The 20,868-nt window shown below is 35.0% G+C and overlaps 2 protein-coding genes across 4 annotated transcripts; one reads left to right on the top strand and one right to left on the bottom strand.

Moving 5' to 3' along the window:
- Nucleotides 1–1,133: 1,133 nt before the first annotated feature.
- Nucleotides 1,134–12,763, bottom strand: RtcB (RtcB RNA ligase). Of its 2 annotated transcripts, none has more exons than XM_019055524.2 (10): nt 12,625–12,763; nt 9,513–9,708; nt 8,435–8,565; nt 7,634–7,760; nt 6,287–6,393; nt 5,233–5,392; nt 4,003–4,178; nt 3,374–3,508; nt 2,760–2,924; nt 1,134–1,920 (listed from the first exon to the last, which is right to left on the bottom strand). In XM_019055524.2, exons 2-10 carry the CDS (start codon nt 9,664–9,666, stop codon nt 1,693–1,695), a joined length of 1,383 nt encoding a protein of 460 aa, XP_018911069.2. In that variant the 5' UTR covers nt 9,667–9,708; nt 12,625–12,763; the 3' UTR covers nt 1,134–1,692. The 2 variants fall into 2 exon arrangements, with proteins under 2 accessions (XP_018911069.2, XP_018911068.1); XM_019055523.2 differs by lacking the exon at nt 12,625–12,763 and adding an exon at nt 11,400–11,682.
- LOC109039847 (G-protein coupled receptor 143) lies at nt 12,375–20,686 on the top strand. Of its 2 annotated transcripts, none has more exons than XM_019055525.2 (6): nt 12,375–12,829; nt 13,552–13,663; nt 14,409–14,500; nt 15,167–15,345; nt 16,849–17,176; nt 17,779–20,686. In XM_019055525.2, exons 1-6 carry the CDS (start codon nt 12,677–12,679, stop codon nt 17,932–17,934), a joined length of 1,020 nt encoding a protein of 339 aa, XP_018911070.1. In that variant the 5' UTR covers nt 12,375–12,676; the 3' UTR covers nt 17,935–20,686. The 2 variants fall into 2 exon arrangements, with proteins under 2 accessions (XP_018911070.1, XP_072157015.1); XM_072300914.1 differs by lacking the exon at nt 12,375–12,829 and adding an exon at nt 12,861–13,052.
- Nucleotides 20,687–20,868: the final 182 nt, after the last annotated feature.

The following is a 20,868-nucleotide window of genomic DNA, read 5'->3' as shown; positions in this document are numbered from 1 at the left end:
AAGCGTTCAGCCCACTTACAAACTAAAGGCTTCAAAGAGGTTCATCGATGCCTTACCTGGCCCTCTCATTGGCCAGGGGTTTAAGTCGGGGCAATCGATGAGTCTCTTTGAAGCCTCTAATTTGTAAGTGGGCTGGACGCTATAGCACAGTTTGCTCTTCTTATGATCCGGACTGAAGAATAAGTATACGGGTGAGCTCCTCTCATAGTACAGGCAATCGCCTCCCTCATGACCTCAACTTTAAAGGCTTCTTGTGAGCTGGGTAGTTTATTCCAGAGAAAACCTAAGACACCATTGTGTTTGTCGTAACTTCAATTAAAAGGAGCCTGACCACCCAAATACTTAGGGTGGATAAGAATCAAGAAATTTTTTGGAAAAGGAAATGCAGATGAGGGAAATATTGTTGCTGAAAATCGTTTTGAGCAATGAGAGGGCAAAAGTACAATATTAGGAAATCTTTAATTTGTGCTACCTAAAAATCGTTTCATGTACTTATGAATTTGTATTTTTCATGCACCTTGTTAAGGTGAAAAATGTTAATAGTCTTCAATTTTTCAGCCAGCGGAAAATAATACCTGCAGCTTAAAAGAACACAGATCATTTTAATAAAAAAAAAAACTATCCTTAAAAAAAATAAAGAAAAACAGAGGAAGTGTTGATGAGAAATGGCATTTGATGTGTGAGTTGCAAGTAATACTTCTTCTACAACCTTTTTTTTCTCCACATTTTTAATTTTTTTCCTCATGACTAATTAGTTAAAATTATGGCTTAGCCTTGATTAAAAATAGCCCGCATTTTTACTTATCTAATCAGCTTAATTCTCAATTAGCCAATTTGATCAAAATTAGACCCTTAAAGAAAGTACTCGTGGAGCTGTTTTTACACTCCCACAAATAATGGATTCAGTGGACAAATGATTTCACCAGCATGTGCTTTCTTCCAGTTTAAGAGGTTGATTTTGACACTCTGGTTAATCTATGATTCAGAATGTCCTCTAACTTACGATAATCAGATTTGCTGTCAGAGGTAATACAGCTACATATTTAAATGTACGTTAGACCGGCTTTATCTTTTAAGTTTAAAGAGTGATTTTTTTAAAAATCACTCTTTAAAGTAGTATAAAGTAGTATAAAACTGATAGTAACAATAAATGAAGCATGAGGATGCTCAGATCTTATTATGATAGAAATTTTGGCTTAGGGAAAAGAAACATGGCAAGTAGTTCCACGCTGTTGCCTCAGATAGAGAAGCAGAAAAAATTTTATGGTTGGACTGGCTTCTTCTGCCGTGCTAAGGAAAAATGCCGTATGAGCATACGAATGTTGCCAAAAGTCCTCTCAGAAAATATTCATTTTTAAACGAAACTTTTGAATATTTTTCCTTGAAACTTTCAAACACTTCAGATCAAAATAAGAACAAAATTCTCTGAAAATTCGGAGGAAAAATATTCACAACTTTTCACAATTCGTGATTGATCACAGGAAATTTGACGATGTCTGAAGGCACATACGACGTTTCTCCTAAGCACAGTAGTATTGACCATTTCCACTTTGGGCTTAAACTGACAGATTTTGTTTGCTTTCCTCACTAAATTTTTGAGGGGTAATAAATTCAAGTAATACGGTGTACTGATGAAAAATTACCTAATATCACAAAATTCACAGGAATTCATGCAGTGCTGTCGGGTTGTAATTAACCTTTGATGACAGCGATTGGTCTGAGTTTGATTGACTTTTTGCTGATGCCAGCCGCATGGCACGTATCGACGACGTCAGTCACATTTTTGTATGACTCAGGTGCCTCCTCCATGACTAGTTTAGGGGATGCAACTCGGATGGATATTCCTTGTTCATCAAGTTTCCTCAATACTTCTGTGTAGTCTAGATTCCGTCTTGATTTGGCACGAGACAAAGCACGACCCTAAATTTGCAACAGGGAAATAGTTCTATTGATGATCAAAATAAACATGTAAGAGGAAAAAGAAAACTCAAATAAAGTACAAATGTTTATAAACTACGTATTTATGTAAGATATCCAATTTTAATTTACTGATTTTCTCTACAACAATATTTCATTTGTTTAGGGCCAACAGACAAATCATGCATTTGGGAAAAAAAATTCTTGAATCATCACGATTTTAATTTTTCTATAAAATACCAAACACATCAATGCATTTTATCCAATTCCTAAAAATTAAATGAAAAATGCCTGAGCGTTTTCTCTAATAAAATGGTATTAATGTACCAGTTTCTCTGTAGAGCTTTCCATTTGTTTGGAAAATCTGAGCTTAATGATATGGTGGAGGATAATCAGATAATTCTAAAATCCAGAGAAGACTGTTAAAATGAACCATGGTAGATGACACATGAATGTTTCTAGGACCATACGTAATTTCATTCAAATTACATCTGTGGAGGTAGAAAAATTAAAAATCTACTGCAAAAATACAAAAAGCAAAACTAAGGTCTGGATTCGATGTACAAATGGAGAACTGTGACTAAAGCCACCAACAATCCAAAAGTTCAGACACTCCTTACGGCTCACCTGATTTGAAAACTATCTTAAAACAAAAATTTTCTGGAGGTTGGTTCAGGCTGAATTTTGGAAAATGTTTGGATTTTCTCTTTGGAACTTTTTCAGAAAATTTCAGGCGTCTTGAGGTTGAAGGGATATTGATGAGGGGCCTCAAATTCCACAATCAAAGTAGTTGAAGAAAAAAGTAAAAAACGGAGTCCAAAAAACAAATTGTGAATACTCACAGCCCCATGACATGTTGATCCGAAGGTTTCTTGCATTCCTTGTTCTGTACCGGTGAGTACATACGAGCAGGTTCCCATGGTTCCTCCGATTAAAACCGGCTGGCCGGTCAGTTGGTAGTCCACAGGGATGAGGGGATGATGCGGTGGAAACGCTCGTGTAGAGCCCTGCAATGGGCAAAAATTCAGTTATGCTTGGATGCAAGGATCCAATAAGGATATATTTACATTGGGCCAATTTAAAAAGAGCCTATCTATTGCTCGCGGTGCAGCACTACATGATGTTATACATGCAGATTATAATGCCTTTTTTGCTTTTTTGTTTAAAAAAAAAAAAAAAAAAAACCTCCACTTGGGTCTTTTCATGCATTTTTTAAACTTTTCATTGAGACCCAACATTGTATTCAAGGCACCTTCTTTGTTGCTGTTAGCTATTATTGACAGCGATAAGGCAGCCATGTGAAGTATGGGAACAGGACAATTTTTTAAAAAGTTAAGTTGACTCAGTTTGCAGGTGGCTGCAGACAGCAAAATTATAGCAAAGTCTACAGTTTCTACCTCTATCGGGGAATTAGTTTACCTCTTAAAGAGATGGCACAAACAGGAAAAATACTCACCTTTCTATGAACTAATAATGTCCTTGGTTTACCATCTACCATATGTTCTTCGGTTTTGGCAATATTGTGAGAGACATCATAAATAACATGCATATCTAAATCATCTGGAGTCGTGTTAAACTGCTTAGCAAAAGCCTGGAAAAAATAACCAAAAAAGATAGGAATAGAAATAGAGAGACGAAAAAGCTGGTTTGCATCCTGCTGGGAAGCAGAGATGTTTTAAAAAATTACTAAAGAAACCTTGGATAATGGATACAGAAGGAGACAAAAAAAGAGACAATATATGCCGTAATTAATTGTTCTTTGTGATTCAATATCAAATGAATTTAACCTCATAGAAATTGGAAATCATTATTATCCGTCTTATTAACTGATTTTTTCCTATTCTGATCAAAACGTATTTGTATACCTACTTTTTCAATATCATCTTGTTAACTTCTACTTAATAACTCATCAACAGAAAGAATTTAAGATTTCCCTTTCTTATTTTCTTTCATACAATTTGTACTGGTATGCATAAGTGCAGGTTTTCAGTGGGAAAATACAGGCCACTACTCTATTAACACTTTTTATTAGATAAGTAACAGTGCACCGAACAACAGAGGTATCGCACTCTGACGTAAAATTACCTGTCTGCTGAGGAATGTCATGGAGCTTCTGTTAACCCATGCAAAATTTGCTGCAGCAGACATTGACTTAAGGTAGTCTTGTCCCTCTTTTGAGTGAATTCTGGCACATGCTAATTGACGATCATTTGTTTCAATATTGTCCCGTTTCATCGCTTTCTCCATTTGAACCAACGCATCTGCAAGTAAAAAGAATATCTCTTCAAAATTTGTCTCCTAAGAGAGGTAGGTATAATTGAATGATGTGTTAGGAATTGCTAATTGATAGTAAAGCTTCTGTTGGAAGGTCTGATCGAAAATTATTCAGACTTTTAAAATTTTATAATCACATCAGGGGTTTTCGCTTATGAAATATTGAAACTTATGTTACTGCGTGAAGATCACACTTTTGTGTCACGCCTCGCGTCATATTCATGACGGCGTTTGGATGCCATCTTGGATTTTGCGGGATACTAAGTTTAGTTCACTGACGAGTGTGATCTACTGATGAGGTCTAAAAAGACCCAAAACGTTATAGATCTCTCGGCGTGACCTCAACTTAATATTCCAATGCAAGCTGCCTGAGCTGAACACTCTACCCCTCCCCTCAGTCTTGTACTGGTACTCATTAGAGCAAAAAAATTGTTGACTGTTATTGAAAAATTTTTGGAATTTCTTGGCTTTGTTTTCCTTGCAAAATGGTGTGAACCCAGCACCTCTTCTCCACTTTGTTACTAATAATTGAGTTAATGAGGACAAGTTTTGTTGTTCCAAAGTTTACTTGAAACATGCTTTGTTCAAAGTCATTGATATCCAGTTTCTCCGACAGCATCATCACTTTTTTCATTCATCAGAGGCTTCAACAAAATAGATGAAAAAGGAGCTGACGTTTGGTTTGTTTTGGATTCTGTTATTTTTCTTTTCACTTTTATACCATCAGATTTTATGTTTGTGGCAATTACTCACTATCAGGGTTGAGGTCAAAAGTCAATTTCTTTTTTCTTTCTTTTTTTTCCCCAAATAGGGCTTCAAGTCTGAACTCAACGGCAATTCCTCTTGGAAGAAGAATTTTAGGTAATCGAAACATGTTGACAAAATTATGTAATTTTTTACTTTGCGTTCGGCTGCCATTTCAGTGATTTCACAAAATAAAACATACAGTTTAAGATTGATGATAGAAGGTACACAAAAAAAAAAAAAAAAAAACAGAAAAATTTGAAGAATTCATAATTGAAAATTTAACTTATGCTATACCAGTGGCCACTTGATGTCCAAAACCGCGGCTACCAGAGTGAATCATGACGCAGATCTGGCCTTTTTCCTCGATGCCCATTTTGTCAGCAGCCCATTTATCGTAAATCTCTTCCACCACTTGAATTTCAGCATAGTGATTGCCTGCACCTAAAGTACCCAACTATACGGAAAAAAGTAAAATAATTGTAAAAACATGTGCATGTGGAATTATTATCTGGCTTTGAGTGGAATTTCAAGGAGACTGTAAGGAACATTCAGTAATATTTTACAGTAAAACCAAAAATGAATCCAGTGCGGTAAGCAAGGTGACCAAGCTAGCGTAAAGAAGATTTATGGTGAGAGCTTAACATTTTTAGCAGGGTGAAAAGAGGTTTGAATAGTGATTATGATATTTTGTTTTTCATATTAAGATCTTTCTAATATCCTTGAGAATAGACAATGACATCCAACTATTTGACAGAAACGGACTTGCTCCAAGGAGGCCAAAAGAGCAGTCAAAGCGAGGTATAAGAAATTACCGCACTACCCTCAAACTGAAAGGTACAATTATTGTGAGGGCACTAAGCACTCATGATTTCATTTACTTCTTAGAGGGATTTGTAATTTTTTCCCTATGTTTGACTCTTTGTGAACCAAGTTTAGACTATGAGCTCATCAAAATAAGAAAAATTTGCATGGCAGCATCATCAGCTTGAGACACTGATTAAAACAGGCACAGATAGTTAAAGGTTTACTGTGCTGTTAAAATTACAAATTACATATATTATAAATGAAGAGTGTTACAGATGCAAGAAGTAAATGATATTTTTAAGAAATTGTGACATTAATCATTTTGAGGAACATTCTGATTATCTTGTAAGTATTTGCCGTCAAAATCATGCATGTATTTGCTAGTATTTAATAAAAATCCAAACTGTGAGTAATCGATATGAATTCAAATCAAATAGAATACAGTAACTACAATTTTTTGTTCATTGATTTGATGACCTGAGGCTGTATATACGTGAAAAAAAGTAAGTGAAGTGTTTGAAAATTTTAAATCAAAGATGATTACCTGAGGGAGGCCTCGCTTCTTTGCTCGCATACTGACTTTGGAGGGATCTGCGTTTAGCATTCTACCGTACTCTTCACAGTGTTCTTTGTCTTCAGCCCAGATGTAACCTAAAACATGAAAGAGCTGGTATACAAGACATTTCATTTCATAGATCAATAAAGAAAATTGAGATTCAGATTTGTAGTGTAGCTACCATTTGAATTTTTTTACATACAATAGAGTATGATGGTCTGTAAATCATTTCAAATTGTTTTTCTGAAGTTTCAGATCGCTTCGTTTCATTTGGGACCTCATGCTAATGACAGGAAGTTTCCGTTTCCAGAATAGAATAAAACTAGGTTAAAACGATGGTTAGGATTTGTTAGTTGTACCTTTGGTTTTTTTTTTGGTGATGCCACTAGTTTTGTAAATGGTGTATCATCAACACCTCCTATGGTAATCGGGTGAACCCGAATTGGTTCCCGTGGCGGTCACCCAAATTCCGAATCGGTTCCTGGATGAAACAAACCCTTAGTCCACACTGGTTCCCGATTTAAAATTTTTCATGTCCGAATTGGTTCCTGCGAGTGAGTTGATTTTTTGCAAGGAGCGGCAACTGCGCAAGGCTCATCCAAATATTTTTTGCTTTATACAAACTCTATTACAGATCCAGTCAGATACATTCATTAAATTAACAAAAAAACATCCTCGTCCTCCTGCTAAACTGCAAAAGCAAAAAAGGGAATTTCTGGAAACTGCGGTTAATGAATATATTCAAAATCACGATCGTTTAGGTTTTCTAAAAAAAATTGATTTTAAATGCTTGCCCGTGCAATCTTTGAAATAGCTCCTTACTAACTTTTTAGGGTATACTTAAGAATTTTATTAATAAATTTTTCTCTTTGTGATTCTATTATTTTGATTTTGATATCCTGATTTCCCTCCGATCCGACCAATCCTCTCCTCTCCTGAAATGTATATAGAAACCTGGACCATTTTTTAAAATTTCCTCTTGAATCACTCTTATTTTTATTTTCACATGCAACTTTTTTAACCATGCCTACCTTTTTGGTAGACAGTCCTAAGCCTGTAAAATGGGAAGGAAAATGTTAGCACTTGAGCGAGCCGTGTTGCAATTCTGAATAAGAAATGTTGAATTACGAATTTAGAGATGGGAACTAATTCGGACAAGGGAACCAATACGACCCTCGGAAGTAGAAACCAATACGGAAATGACCGTCATCGAAAATGGAAACCAATTCGGCCACTTGGGAACCAATTCGGCAACTCCCTGGTAATCAACAAGTGACAATAATCGAACACGATGAAGACCTCAGGAAGAGATGAAGGGATAAACAAACAACATACCCTCTCGCAAAGACCAATCCATGCCCATCTCCAAAGCTTCCTCCAAGTCACGGGCATTCATTGGGATGATCCCTTTGGACCCCACACCGACTGGAATATGATCAAACATACTCTGAGCTAGTTGTTCCTGAAAATATAAGTAAAAAAAGGAGCTATGTGAATTTTGAATCTAACAGCAGAGGTAATACAAAAAATTGAGGGTAAGGCTCCAAAAATAAGGTTATTTTATTGAAGTAGAACCTGTTTAAAATGAAAAACTAGCCAAAAAAAATCGTTTCACATACACTCATAGAATTAAAAAAAAAGAAAATCAACAGGGACTTTGACTGTTTTCATTCTATCAAACTGATGCATTATGTAAACTCATTGCAATTTTCTAAATTCCATCAAATCATTTCTTGTTTTTCAGATTGACAGTAAATTTTGAAAAGTTCAAAAAGTTCGTGAGGAGGCTAATTTCGCCCCTTTTTTCTCACATTTCTTCTATTCCTGATTATTGATGTTTTAAATACATATTTTACAAATTTTGCACTTCGTGAGTGTGTTGCTTCTATGAATGCGATAATAGAAATTGATTGTTTTGACAATCTAATTTTTTAAAGCATAAAAAGTTGTAAACTTCTTTGCATCATGTAAGAATCTTTTTGTTCAATTGTTTAGAAGTTTGTCAAAAGAATATTGGAATAGTTTGAATAAAATTCAACTTGGTATCATTCATTCCATTCTCACTTATTGTTCTCCAGAAAAAGTTCAGTTCATTAAAGTAGAAAATTTGTAAACTATAAGTGGATGGGTTCTCACTTTGACCGGGAGCACATCCTTTTCAAACAGATTTGTTCTCAAGAGTCGAACACCGCAATTAATATCAAAACCGACTCCGCCAGGTGATACCACAGATTTTGGATCATTCGCATCAAATGCAGCCATGTTCCCTGGAATATGCAAGCATACACTTTCATTTAAGAAAAACATCTGAACTGAAAATACAATTGGGGAACAATTAATGTTCAAACATTTTTTCCTCTTTGAAAAGGTTATTTCTGCGTTTCTTTTTTTTTCCTCCCAAGTGCACTGCACCTTCAGCATGCACCAGCTCGTTCTCCTGCGATTCCATCACTTTATTCTTTTCATCAAGAACATGCATTTACTTTGGAATTTATCTTTCTATGTTGAGTTTATTGCCTACCTTAGAAGAGGCTTAAAACAAATTAGATGATAAATTGAAACTCAACTCCTATACAGATGTGTTCCAACTATAATATCTACGTTGGGAGGCTATGCCCTCTCACTGCCTCGAAATCCAACACCCCAAAACACTTTGCGCCTCAGGCAGTATGCAATATTCTGATGATTTTTCACTGTAGAATAAGATTTGGGAGGTGTTAAATAGAGACGAACCAACTTTGTTGAAGAAAAGAAATTTGCTTCTAGAAAAAGGATGGCAGAATTTTACACTTTCTTTAAACAGAAAAAGTTTTTTGATCAGGTCATTGATTCTAATGATTTAAAAATCATAATTTCTCATATTTCAGAGAGAGAGAGAGAAAATTGAAGTTGATTGGGTTGCGATTATTGATCTAGTATGATATCCAAGTTGCTTGCTTTCTTTAAATATGGAAAGGAGCGGAGTTAACTTACAAAAGAAAACCAATTAGATATTAGTTTGTTTCTCTGAGATGGCTGGCAAGAAAAACTTAAATTATGAGCAAAGAGCAAACTTTACAATGTTTCTGTTGTAGAATTTTGTCTGCTAACTGAGTAGGTTCCCTTTTGCTGAGCTCTGCTTACCTATCCATAAAATCACAGGTCCTTGCTAGAAAAACTTCTGCAACAAGAGAATGCATTTATATTGGCTCATATGAAAAATAAACTATCATACCAATAGCAAATCCATAACCGGAATGTACATCAGGAAGTCCGACTGATTTACCAACGATGCCAGGTAATGCTGCAACATTTGCAATTTGCTTCATGCCAGGTAAAAAACCACCAACCATGCCTGGACGACAAGCATTTCGTAACTCATCAAACATGAGTTTTTCCAGATGATTGTTAACGTAAAATATTCCTTCCACCTGAGAGAAAGAACAAATTGAAAAAATTTTTAGTGAAGCATTTTCCTTCTCGAATGGGGTGGGAAAATTAAATTTTGGGATTCCAAAAAACTCTCCCTTAAGTCCTCAAGAAAAACTTGCTGACAGTTTGAACCATTTTGGGGTCAAATCAAGGCAAGAATTTGCATTAGATTTGAGATATTCAGGGCCCTAAACATGGCAGTTTGGAATTTTACACAGCTTGTTAACAAAACTATTATTCTTTCGAACTCAAACCTGTAACTGTCATGACGCTGATTTGGATTCAAATTTTTTGCCCCAGAATTTTTTTAAAGCACTCCTCCATACATTAGTGTCAATAATTCAGTTATTTACGTTGACTAGGGTCCCTTTTCCCATTTACACTTTCAAATATGCATGAGAAAATAAAGAAAAAACCATTAATTTTAGGGAAATTTTGGTCATTAACAGAAGGAGAAATCTTGAAAAAATTAACAATGCCCGGCTTCAAAGTAATAAAATTTGAAAATGATAAGAAAGTAAATGCTTTTCTGACATTCAGTTTGACAAAAAAGATGAGTAAAAATTTGGTTTAATCTTAGAGTTTTATTTATTAGTGATTGAAAATTATAAAGGAACAACCATTTAAGGAGGGAACGAAACTAATTTATTGAATTCATCAAACACGAGGACATTCTTTGATTCCTTTCTACAATTACCAGGTAGCTTCAGAAAGCTTTACTAAAATTGAAAACTGCAGCAGTCAGCAGTGTGTATTCATGGAATTTTTTTCTCTTTATTTTCTTTTCGTTACTACACGTAGCTCTCAAGAGCTAATCCCATTTAATTCCTGACTACCTTCCCTCCTGTCATATTAATGTGATTCGATGGACGCCATATTTTGTGTCAGAACGGCATGCAATCAATCGCATCAATTGGTTCAATTTTTTCAGCTACTCATCATTTTTCTCCAATTTTGAGATCGCAATTCAGTTGTCAGGAAATAAAGCACTCACTAACCAATTTTAACAAAGAAATTCAATGTAATAAAGGCGTAGTTTTTTTTAAAGAGAAAATATCTCATTCGAGTGCAGTTTCGATATCAGTATCAAATGCGATGTTTTCTCTCTAAACACGCCTTTATTACGTTGAATTTCTTTGTTAAGATTGGTAAGTGAGTGCTTTAGTCTGCTGACAACAGAATTGCAATCTCAAAATTGGAGAAAAATGACGAGTAGCTAAAAAAATGGATCCAATTGCTGCGATATATCACATGCCGTACTGACACAAAATACAGCGTCCATCGAATCACCTTAACCTATTTTATAAACCAAATTCCTTCCACCTATAACAACTGGGCAACAGTTCAATGTGTCAAGAAAGAAAAGATGTGCATTGACATAACATATAAAGCGGAACCTTTCTTTCATACGGAACAACGGAAGAGTTCATTATTGTTCTGATGATCTCATGCAAACAAAGCTTTTCCGTGGATCTTAATGAAATGCATGGAACTTTCATTTCATGTGGCCGTTCAATGCAATCTAATACGGCGAATGCTGTAATGGTTCCAAGATAAAAACTGAAGCAGTCTATAATTCTACAGTGAGTTATAGCTGTACGCTTTAGAGTTACAATGTGATTCTTTCCTTGCTATGCTACCGACTGACACAGAGAAATGTAATAAAACTGAGATGAAGTTTGAATCTTACATTCATGTTGGGTTGAAATCCTTTTTTGATCCTCCATGAGTACGGAGTAAGTTTCTCAAGGTATTTCAGCTCTTCGTTGTACTGTCTCACAACCATATTGGATACAAAATAGATTTCTTTGACAGTTCGCTTCGAGGAGGAAAAGCTTGTAACAGCAACGTTAGCTTTAAAAATTCGCTCAAACACGTTACGCTACAGAAAACTACGGGAAAAACTGCTGGAAAAATCGAAATCTTGAAAAGCCGGAAAAACTTAACCTCTTCACTTCACGTCCACGGTTTGTTGATACAAGCTCACCAACATGCAACGCTAAAACTAGACAGTATTGTTCTCATATTTATATGATGAATGTCATGAAATGTCTGTAATCTTACCGGTAAAAATCTCAAAATTCGATTGAAATTACAGTTTAAGAATGTAATATACCATAAATTTACATACATGAGCCATATACTGAGATCGAGTAGAGGTTTTGTTTATTGATCACAGAGACAACTTTTTGGCAAGGGTTGGCATACTTGAACAGCATTTGTTGTTTTTATTGTTTTTTTATTTCTCCCCTTCTCCCCTTCCGTGGTCTTATCACAATGTATTCCCCCCTTTTCCCTGTCTAACCTCCCTTACCCATTGGCCCATTGATCTTGCTGCAAGCTGCAAGTAGAGTCCCTTTATACTGAGAGTCAAGACAATGCGAATCCATTTCTGATTGGTTAACCGGATTTTAGGCCTTCACAGTGTCACAAACGGGAATAAAGATTACATTTTCACCAATTGCAAAGATTATAATCTGGAATGGACCGAGGAATTTCGGGTTCGACAAGGAACAAACGGAATGAGAGAAGGAACGGAGAAATGAATTTAAGAATGAGCCGATCAAAGATTACGAAAAACGTTCAATTTGTGTAATCTTTATTCCCGTTTGTGACTCCATGAGGGGTGTTGTCTTGACTCTCAGCATAAAGGGACTCTAGCTGCAAGTGGTTATATAACGTGAAAATTAGCATAAAAAGTGTGTTTCGTTCCTATCAGTGACAGAGTGTTTACTTTGTTAATTGTAAATAAGTTTAATTACAATAGTATCCTTCATTATTCTAAAATGAAGAACGTCATCGCTGATTACCCATTTTTTTGTGCTTCTCTAACTTGTAAGGTCGTAGGGAATGAGTGATAAAGTCTATTTTGTCAAGGGGCAAGTTTGTGCATAACTTCACTACACTACTCTTACCAGGCTTTTCCTCCTTTGTGTGTGCTTCCAGTATTACTCTGAAGCAAAAATCATGGCTGATCCGTCAATTCAAGCATTCTGTTGCCGGAGCCCTGAATCCACCAAGATTATTTCGCTCAATTTGATGAGCGAATTCAACTCCGTCTCCTATAACACAGTCTGTTTAATCTCATCAATCATCGGAATTTTCGGCGCTATTTTTCAGGTTTATCATCCAAGCATATCTCCTTTCTAATCTATCTCTTATCGCCATTATTTTGATCTGCTAGAGATCAAACGTGAATCAATTCATTACATGAACTTGTATAATCAATGTGGACCGCTGTTTTAGACCAAAACTGCAACCAGATATAGGTTTAATGTAGAGTCGGAAGAACCAAAAATTTCACATGACCATCAAGTCAAGTAGGAGAGAGTTTTTGAGTGTGGTAAGCAATTTGGACAATTGACAAAACAAAAATCCCTCTTTTCAGTACCTACTGCGAAAAAGAGTACCGATCCCAGTACAGCCCATAGATTGTCTCCCATCTATTCTGGACAAGCCCTCCTTGCAACTCTCTCTGCAGTGAAATTATTTAGAGGCTTCTATCATCTATTGCAGATAGGGCTTGTAGAAAGTTAACAAAAATTTTTAACGTAAAGAAGTAGAAAACGATTAAAAAAAGTGTCTCTGAATCAGTAAGTTTCAATAATGGCTCTCAAAAAAAAAAAAAAAAAAAAAAAAAAAACAATGTTTTTCCACAGCTCTTTTTTTATTTTTAACCAAATTTTAGAGTTACTAATGCATGGAATTCTAAGTGAAGGCATGATATCAGCTCTTTTTGAAAATTATTTCGTAGATCATTTTCTTTGTATCATACTTATGATTGCATAAAGTTCATTGTTTAAAATGTCACTAATGTATCATGGTTATTTTTCATTTGACAGATGTTACCGCGGGAAGACAGAGTCCAGCCTCACAGGCCCTATTCCTCTGTAGCGTTGAGAGGCAGGAAAATCATACTGTGGTTAGCATTTGGAGACCTCATGGCCACTTTAGGTAAAATAAAAAAAACGTTTTCTGTTTAAAAAGTCATTGGTGTGTAAACGCTGAAACTTATTTTACTTGCCATAATCTCTTGCATACCTCTAATGAATAAAATTATGTATCCTCATACTTAAAATACCTACTTAGGAATGATAGTGAAATAGGAATCAAAGGAAATTTCCAATCTAAAGACACTCTTTATGGCCTACATAATTTCTTGCGACATATTTCTGAAAAGAAGTACTTAAAAAAATGTTCACAAGCCCTTCTTTTACCAATCAAAGCTATTTAAAATGAAAACTTGAATTGATAAAAGGCCAGGGGTCAAAAAGTTAATTTTAATTTATTTACAGTTTATATCTAAAAACTACTGCGAAATGTACCACCAACGTTATCTTTTGGACACTATATGTATGGTATATTTTATCGTTGGTAACATTAACCTATTATGCAGCATGTCGTTCTTGATGCTTAGAAAAAAATGTTACGTCTACCTAGCTTAATTTTCAATTTTTTTGGCTGTAACTTATTGATGTAACATTAGGTTATTGATGATAAGTTTTACATTTTTTTTTAAAAGATTTTAATTGGGTTTTAAAAAACTGCTGTGCACCCTGCAAAAGTGAATGGCCCTTTGCCTAAGGCATGATGACATTTGCTTATTTTCATCTTTATAAAACTTAACATCCAATAGTTTACTATATTTTTTTCCTTTTTTTTCAAAAATACCTATAAAAAAATTGCATTTGTTTTCCAGGTGTTCTCCTTCGGTCAGTCTTGAAGATTTTAGTTGCTTATGAGTATTTACAAGAAGAGGATACTAATATTGTGCTGTGTGTCATACTTGCCGTAAGATCCTCATTTACTTTTCCTATCACTCAATTGATACTAGTATGAAATTGTATTTTGCAATCCTTTTTCAAGGTTTCCTATGATCAGTCTTTTCATGTTTGCTTTGACAACTTTATCTTGTTTGATTTTTGATTGCAAATATACATTGTTTGACCTATCAGCTTTAAAACTTGTGTAGGTATCCAGTAATAGGCCAGTGATGAAGTAAATGTTTGAAGCAAATCCAGCCATAGTCTAGTCTCTAGTACCTATTCATCAAAATCATGTCTATTCATGACTACCTCTAGTCTTACAAGGGTCATTATTAGAAAAGTGGATTTTTCCCTTCTTTCCTATGTATTATAAATAGCCCGATGAGTTAATCCTTTGCTAACCACTCTTTGTCACTTCTTAATAACCAACTGAATGGGATAAATACAAGAGGAAGGGATAAGTTCAATTATTACAAGTGAAAAGCTTGTTTTTCCCTTTTTTTATTTTTAGAGGGAAAGTAATCATGAAGGTTGGTAAAAATAGAGGAAATACCTTATAAGGCCAATGGAAGACTAGACAGTTTTGGTATTCCTACAAATGAAGAAAAATTCACATAGTCTGTGAAAGAGAGGAAGAAAACATCACGCATATTTCATCTAAGCCTTAATGAATTTCATTTGGAATTAACAGGTGATAATACAATACTTTTACACCGTAACTTGGATGTGGACTCTGATCTATGCCATTGACATGTGGCTGGCGCTCCAGGACAAAAAGGGATATCCTGTCTTGTATCATTCATTGGTGTGGATCATCCCTGCGTGTCTAACTAGTGTCGGCTTATTCATCTTATATGCTCCGAATGTAGAGTAAGTAATGAATCTCTGTCAAGGGATGTTTCCTCTTAAGATTAGTTCTTTAGTAAGAACAGGGCTTGGTTTAGATTTTTGACCGTTTTTTGCCATCTTTTACTTGGCTTTTGTCTCTGATCAGACTTCTACTCTCTTCACTTCTAGAACCTTGATAGTCTTGAAACTAATTTTTGATGGATACTTCAGTGTATGCACCGCAGTCTAAAAGGCTGGAGGAAACAAATTTCATTTTTTCAGTAGGTCAGAAGAAGATTAAAAATTTTGACGGTTCTGTCTATGATTTAATTTTCTTCTCAAAAGGTAATAATTTTCAACCGCTAACTTTTCAAAAAACAGAGATGGGTCAGACAAAGAGATGGTGTTCCCAAGTGGCACAATGGCTCAAACATCACTTCACTGTCTAAAATTTAGTGCTGCATGCCATTCAGAAATTTAAGGAATCTTATCTTGTGATGAACTTTGCGGAACCTCTAAAATTTCTCACAGATTTCATGGAGTTCATGAATGTATCAATTCCTAAATACAACTGGACTAGATTTCTCAGTAAAGCACTATTATCGCTGGCTCATTTTAAAAACAACGTATGAGCCATTTGATTCCTTGTGCATATCAGCGCTTTTATAACTGAGTCAGGAATGGAGATGTTGCATGTGTGAGGAATTTGCGATTTGACTATTGATCCTTTTGTAAAAGTTCGCAAAAAACACGATGGTGCCACTGGTTTTCTCTGAAATCAACTCCCAAGCTCAAAATAAGCTCTCAAGTTGAGGCCAAAATGGAGGGGATGTCCCTTGTTAGAGAGTCCACGTCTACATCAAGACGAACTCTCCATGCAAAGATAGGGAGCAAATACATTGACAGGGCTACCACTTTATTTGGGGACTCTAAGACTGAAAATACGGCATCACTGCTAATGTATTTACTCCCTATCTTTGCATGGAGAGTTTGTCTAGATGTAGAGGTGGACTCTCAGGATAGCGTGGGATATCCCCTCCATTTTGGCCTCAACTAGAGAGCTTTTTTTGAGCTTGGGAGTTTATTTCAGAGAAAATTGGTGGCAACATGGTGTTTCTTGCGAACTTTTACTTAAGAATCTATATTCAAATCGCAAATTCTTCACACGTGCAACATCTCCATTGTGGTTCCTTATTAACTAATCTAGTTCAGCTTTTTTACTAGTTGGTCAAAAAAAGATGATCAGTGGGCTGTTCTTTGAAAGTTTGATGTCAGCACTACAAGACTTCAAAAATGGATATGGAACATGATACCTTCCCTACCTTTTTCTATCCTGTCAACACAGTAAGAAATAGTTTCAACAAGAGAAATTCATTTGTGTCAATATGAAAAAATGAAAGCCTTAACATATTGTCAAAATTTCCATTAAGCAGTTTGCATTCAAAAGTAGCAGGTAAGGGTTCATGGAGTGTGATAGGGTTATTACCGACCTCCTTTCCCTGTAGCTGTTTTAAAACTCCTTTAATTTTTTTTTTCTTTTTCCAGCTGTCACAATTTGTTACCCAATGAAAGCGCTTTTCTGCGTATTCTTCCGAACTATTTTGCCACCTATCTGCCAATCCTCACAGTCATGACAGTCAACCCAATCCTGTATCTACTGTCCGCCAGATCGGTTCATATAGTGGTTGCTCGCAGTCTGTGCCAATACACACAGAAAGAGCGCAAAATTGTGGACTCCATTCGGCTGAAGTTTGGGCTCATCAATTTGGTCTTCTATGTATGCTGGTTACCAAATATAATCGGAGGTATTATCGTTTGGGTGTACTGGGATAATCTACCACGAACTTTCATTTTGGTTTTGTGGTATTTGATGGTAAGTCTTTTTTCCATGGTATTTTAGACCTGTAAAATTATTTTTCATTCAGTACAGCTGACTTTTTAACTACAAAGCCTTGAAAAATTTTATAACACTCTTTAAAAAACTTTATGAAACATTTGAAAGAGAGGTAAAGATAAAATTTTTTGTTCCTTTGGCGCGACTCTAATGTATGTGGATTAATATTGAATGGTAAGAGAGAAGCTAAGAGGCAGTTTGACACATATTTAAAGTACGAACATTTATTGCCATTGTTGAATTTGTTCCCTCACAAAATTCAGTGTGTTGACTCTTAAGTTTACGTTTTATGAAAGTCTAAAACTTTTCATCAAGGGTGTGGACTAATTGAACCATAATTAGACTGACGGCATCAGACGTTGTTTGTCTACTGTTTTATTTTGAAACACAAAACAAAGCAACACTGACACTTGAAATTTTGCACATCTATTCCTCATAATCTAAGGAAAATTTAGAGAAAGTTTAAAGGTGTAGAGTACAAAGGGGTTTCTTCCGTAGAACTATTATTACGTGTTGAATTTTTTTTAAAGGTTAAAATAATTTCAAATAAAATAAAAATTAACGATCCTATATTCTTTCAGGCAACTACAAATCCACTTCAAGCATTGTTCAACAGTCTAGTCTATCGGAGATCAAGAGACAAAGTCATGCTGTTCAGAAACCACCAACAAGCTTTTGGGGAAACTACACCGCTTCTTCCAGCAAGTAAACAATCAGGAAAAACCACTTCTGATTAGATTTTCATTTTGTTTTCAAATGACTGTGTATCTAGTTCTTTAATATACTCACGCATTCATTTCTCAACCAGAACTATTGAAAAGTATAACACTTTTAATATCTAGGGTTTTTACTCATCAACCAACAAACTCATCCGTACCTGCAGTGCTTTTTAGTTAAATTTCGTTTTTGTTTGTATATTCTTTTCCCTAATGTACCGTGTAGTATTTTAAGGAGTAATTAATAATTAATTTACAATAATCTCTTAAATGATTTTTTTTTTTTTTTTTTTTTGCCGCTTGGTTGTGCGAGTTACGTTTTCTGAACAACAAATTCTTCTCCAAACCATATTTTTTTTAAAATTATAACATGATCTCTTTCAAGTTTTTGAATGTTGTCCCCCCGTGATAGCACAGGTGCCTCAAAAAGTGGTGCTTAGTCACATTCAATCTCACAGTCAAGTCCCTGCTTCCGTTTGAGAGGTGACATTAATATTGATATTCACTTAGCTGCGGTGGCCTCTTTATGAGAAGGAAATCCCCCTGTCTGGTCCTTACTAAGATTTCATTTTTGTTGAATAAGTCATTTTGGTGGCATTTTTCAGTGAGAAAATAGAAAATCCATAGCAGATAAACTTTTATTTTTCAAGCGGGACTTATTCTGCAAGAGACTTCTTCTATATGAAATACAAGAGATAAAAAGAAGGGCAGTTATTAGTCGAGGCTGAAACATTAAAACTGCTTTGATGCCCAATCTTAAGTCTCTTACTGTGAATGAAATGATGGCTCTTGCAGCACCTTTGATCCCAGCTTCTCTTATGCTGTGTACAGCTTGCTACTGAAATGTAGGTATTATTTGTGTTTGTTAGAAATTTGTTCAGATCGTAATAGGATGTAAATCAATAAAAATAATGAGACTTGTCCTACTGCCAAGTTCCCTTGTTCACTTTTAACAGCGATATTGCTCATTGTGAATACAGTCATTCAATGTTGTAGTTTCCCTGATTTTTCCTGGCTTACTTTGCACAGTGTCGGACGTTATCAACTGTATGTTATGAAGAGCAATATCCCTGTTCATATCAGACTTGAAAACTTTGGGCAGATGTAAATATGCAGTTTTGGCTAATTGATAAGCTCACAACTTTTTAGTTTACCTTTCTTTGTACAGTTCTCCTTGAATCCAGAGTTTGTAATATAGTTCTCTCTTTAGCTGTAGGTGTTACCATTGATGTAACTTTTAGTTATAGAGTTACAGGTTTCGTCCAGCACAAAAGATATGTGTGCGAATGGAATTGATCAAGACTGCAAGAGAAGTATGTCTATTTTTCCCACTGATGTTTAACAATTATTTATTTTTCGAAAACTCGTCATTTTTATAGTGAAATAATTTTTGTCAAGCGCCCTTTACCCATGAAGAATTTTTGCTAATTTTTCAAACTTCATGTATTCTCACTTTTTGGTTCAGGAGCATGGAGCCATCAAGGCAACCAAAAAATAGGTTGAAACTGTAATGAATCATCCTGCCGTAAACTCAGAAAAGCTGTAGGAAATATATTAGGAGAACTTGCGTCTGATGTTTTAAAAAAAGAAAACATTTTTAAGTACCATGTAGTAGTTTATTTCGGCTCCATGTTCCTTTTTTTCAAGTAGATGGGTGAGAGTTGTGTCATCCTAACTTTCCACTGTTGCAAAATTTTCCAGCATATTTTCATAATATTTAAGATCCATCAAAATTAAGTAGTGATTGTTTGTAAGACTGAAATGAAAAGTTTTTGTTTAGATAGGAACAAATTCGTAAGTTAATGATTTTCTAAATCTATCAAGTAGATGGTAATCTTTCTTATAGTGCTCCATTAATATGTATATCTACTTATCTAATTTTTTGCATGACTAACTGACTGATTTACTTTACAGGGTTCACTCATCTTCTTGATGTATTATTTCGGTGCTTTGAAAATCCTAATCTTTCAAAATTTTTTGCTCACTTTTTTTCTAGAATTTTTTCTTTCTTGCATCATTTTTGCAAGATAAACACAGTGTCACCTTTTTAAGGTGTCATTTTGGTCTCATTCTCCGTTAAATATGTTTCATCTAACAAAGTCATCCATTGTCTCTTAGATTTTTGTCCTCAGAAGAAGAGGCGATAAATATATTTCGGCAGTTAAGAAGAAATAAAAATAGAACTTTGCAAGAAAATTGAGTGTATTTATTTATTGATATATCTTTGTGACTAAGTATCAGAATGAGATGTTTAAAAACGATTTGGAATGAAGCTAAATCATTTTTTGTCTTGACTTATGTTTCAAATTTATTAATTCTGTGATTTTCTGTGTGGGCCTTCTTTATGACTCACATACTATACATGACTCCATTAGTGACTTTTACATAGAAGAATGTTTCGTACATCTTTTATTTCTAACTCTCTAACTCAGCTCTTTCAAACTCAGTTCTTAGAAATTTTTCACATTCATCATAAGTTATTTTTCCAATACAAGTGCAAGAGCACTTCTGTGAATAAAGGCTATGAAACTTGCCAGGGTTATGGAGCCAATTTTTTGCTTAGCCTTATATATGTAACTTCGGAGACTTCTGGAATGACGTTATTTTTTCTTGTATTTTTTAATTTCTGTATAGATACTAATTTTGTATTTTTGTTTACTGAGTCTCTGCGAAATATGAGGCCTTGTTCTTTTGACGTTCATTGTTCTTCAGACGTTGAAGTCAATAAAATTTGTACTACTTATTCATCACGATAAATTTGTTTTTAGAACTCGTTTGGCTTCCTTCTCACTTGTTATTTCATTAGACCATCAAAATTTCCCTTCCTTCTTAAGATGGCAGGGCAAGTCCGTGTCCAGTTAGACTGGGAATTACAGAGCACCGCCCCAAAAATTACCTCACCTTAAAGAGCACTTCAAAAATCGAAAGTGATTTTGAAAACAAGGAGGACAAAAT

The sequence above is a fragment of the Bemisia tabaci genome, chromosome 5, assembly GCF_918797505.1.
Source record: "Bemisia tabaci chromosome 5, PGI_BMITA_v3".
NCBI lineage: Eukaryota > Metazoa > Arthropoda > Insecta > Hemiptera > Aleyrodidae > Bemisia > Bemisia tabaci.
Note: the sequence above shows the minus strand (reverse complement) of the source record. Positions and strands in the feature narration are given on the sequence as shown.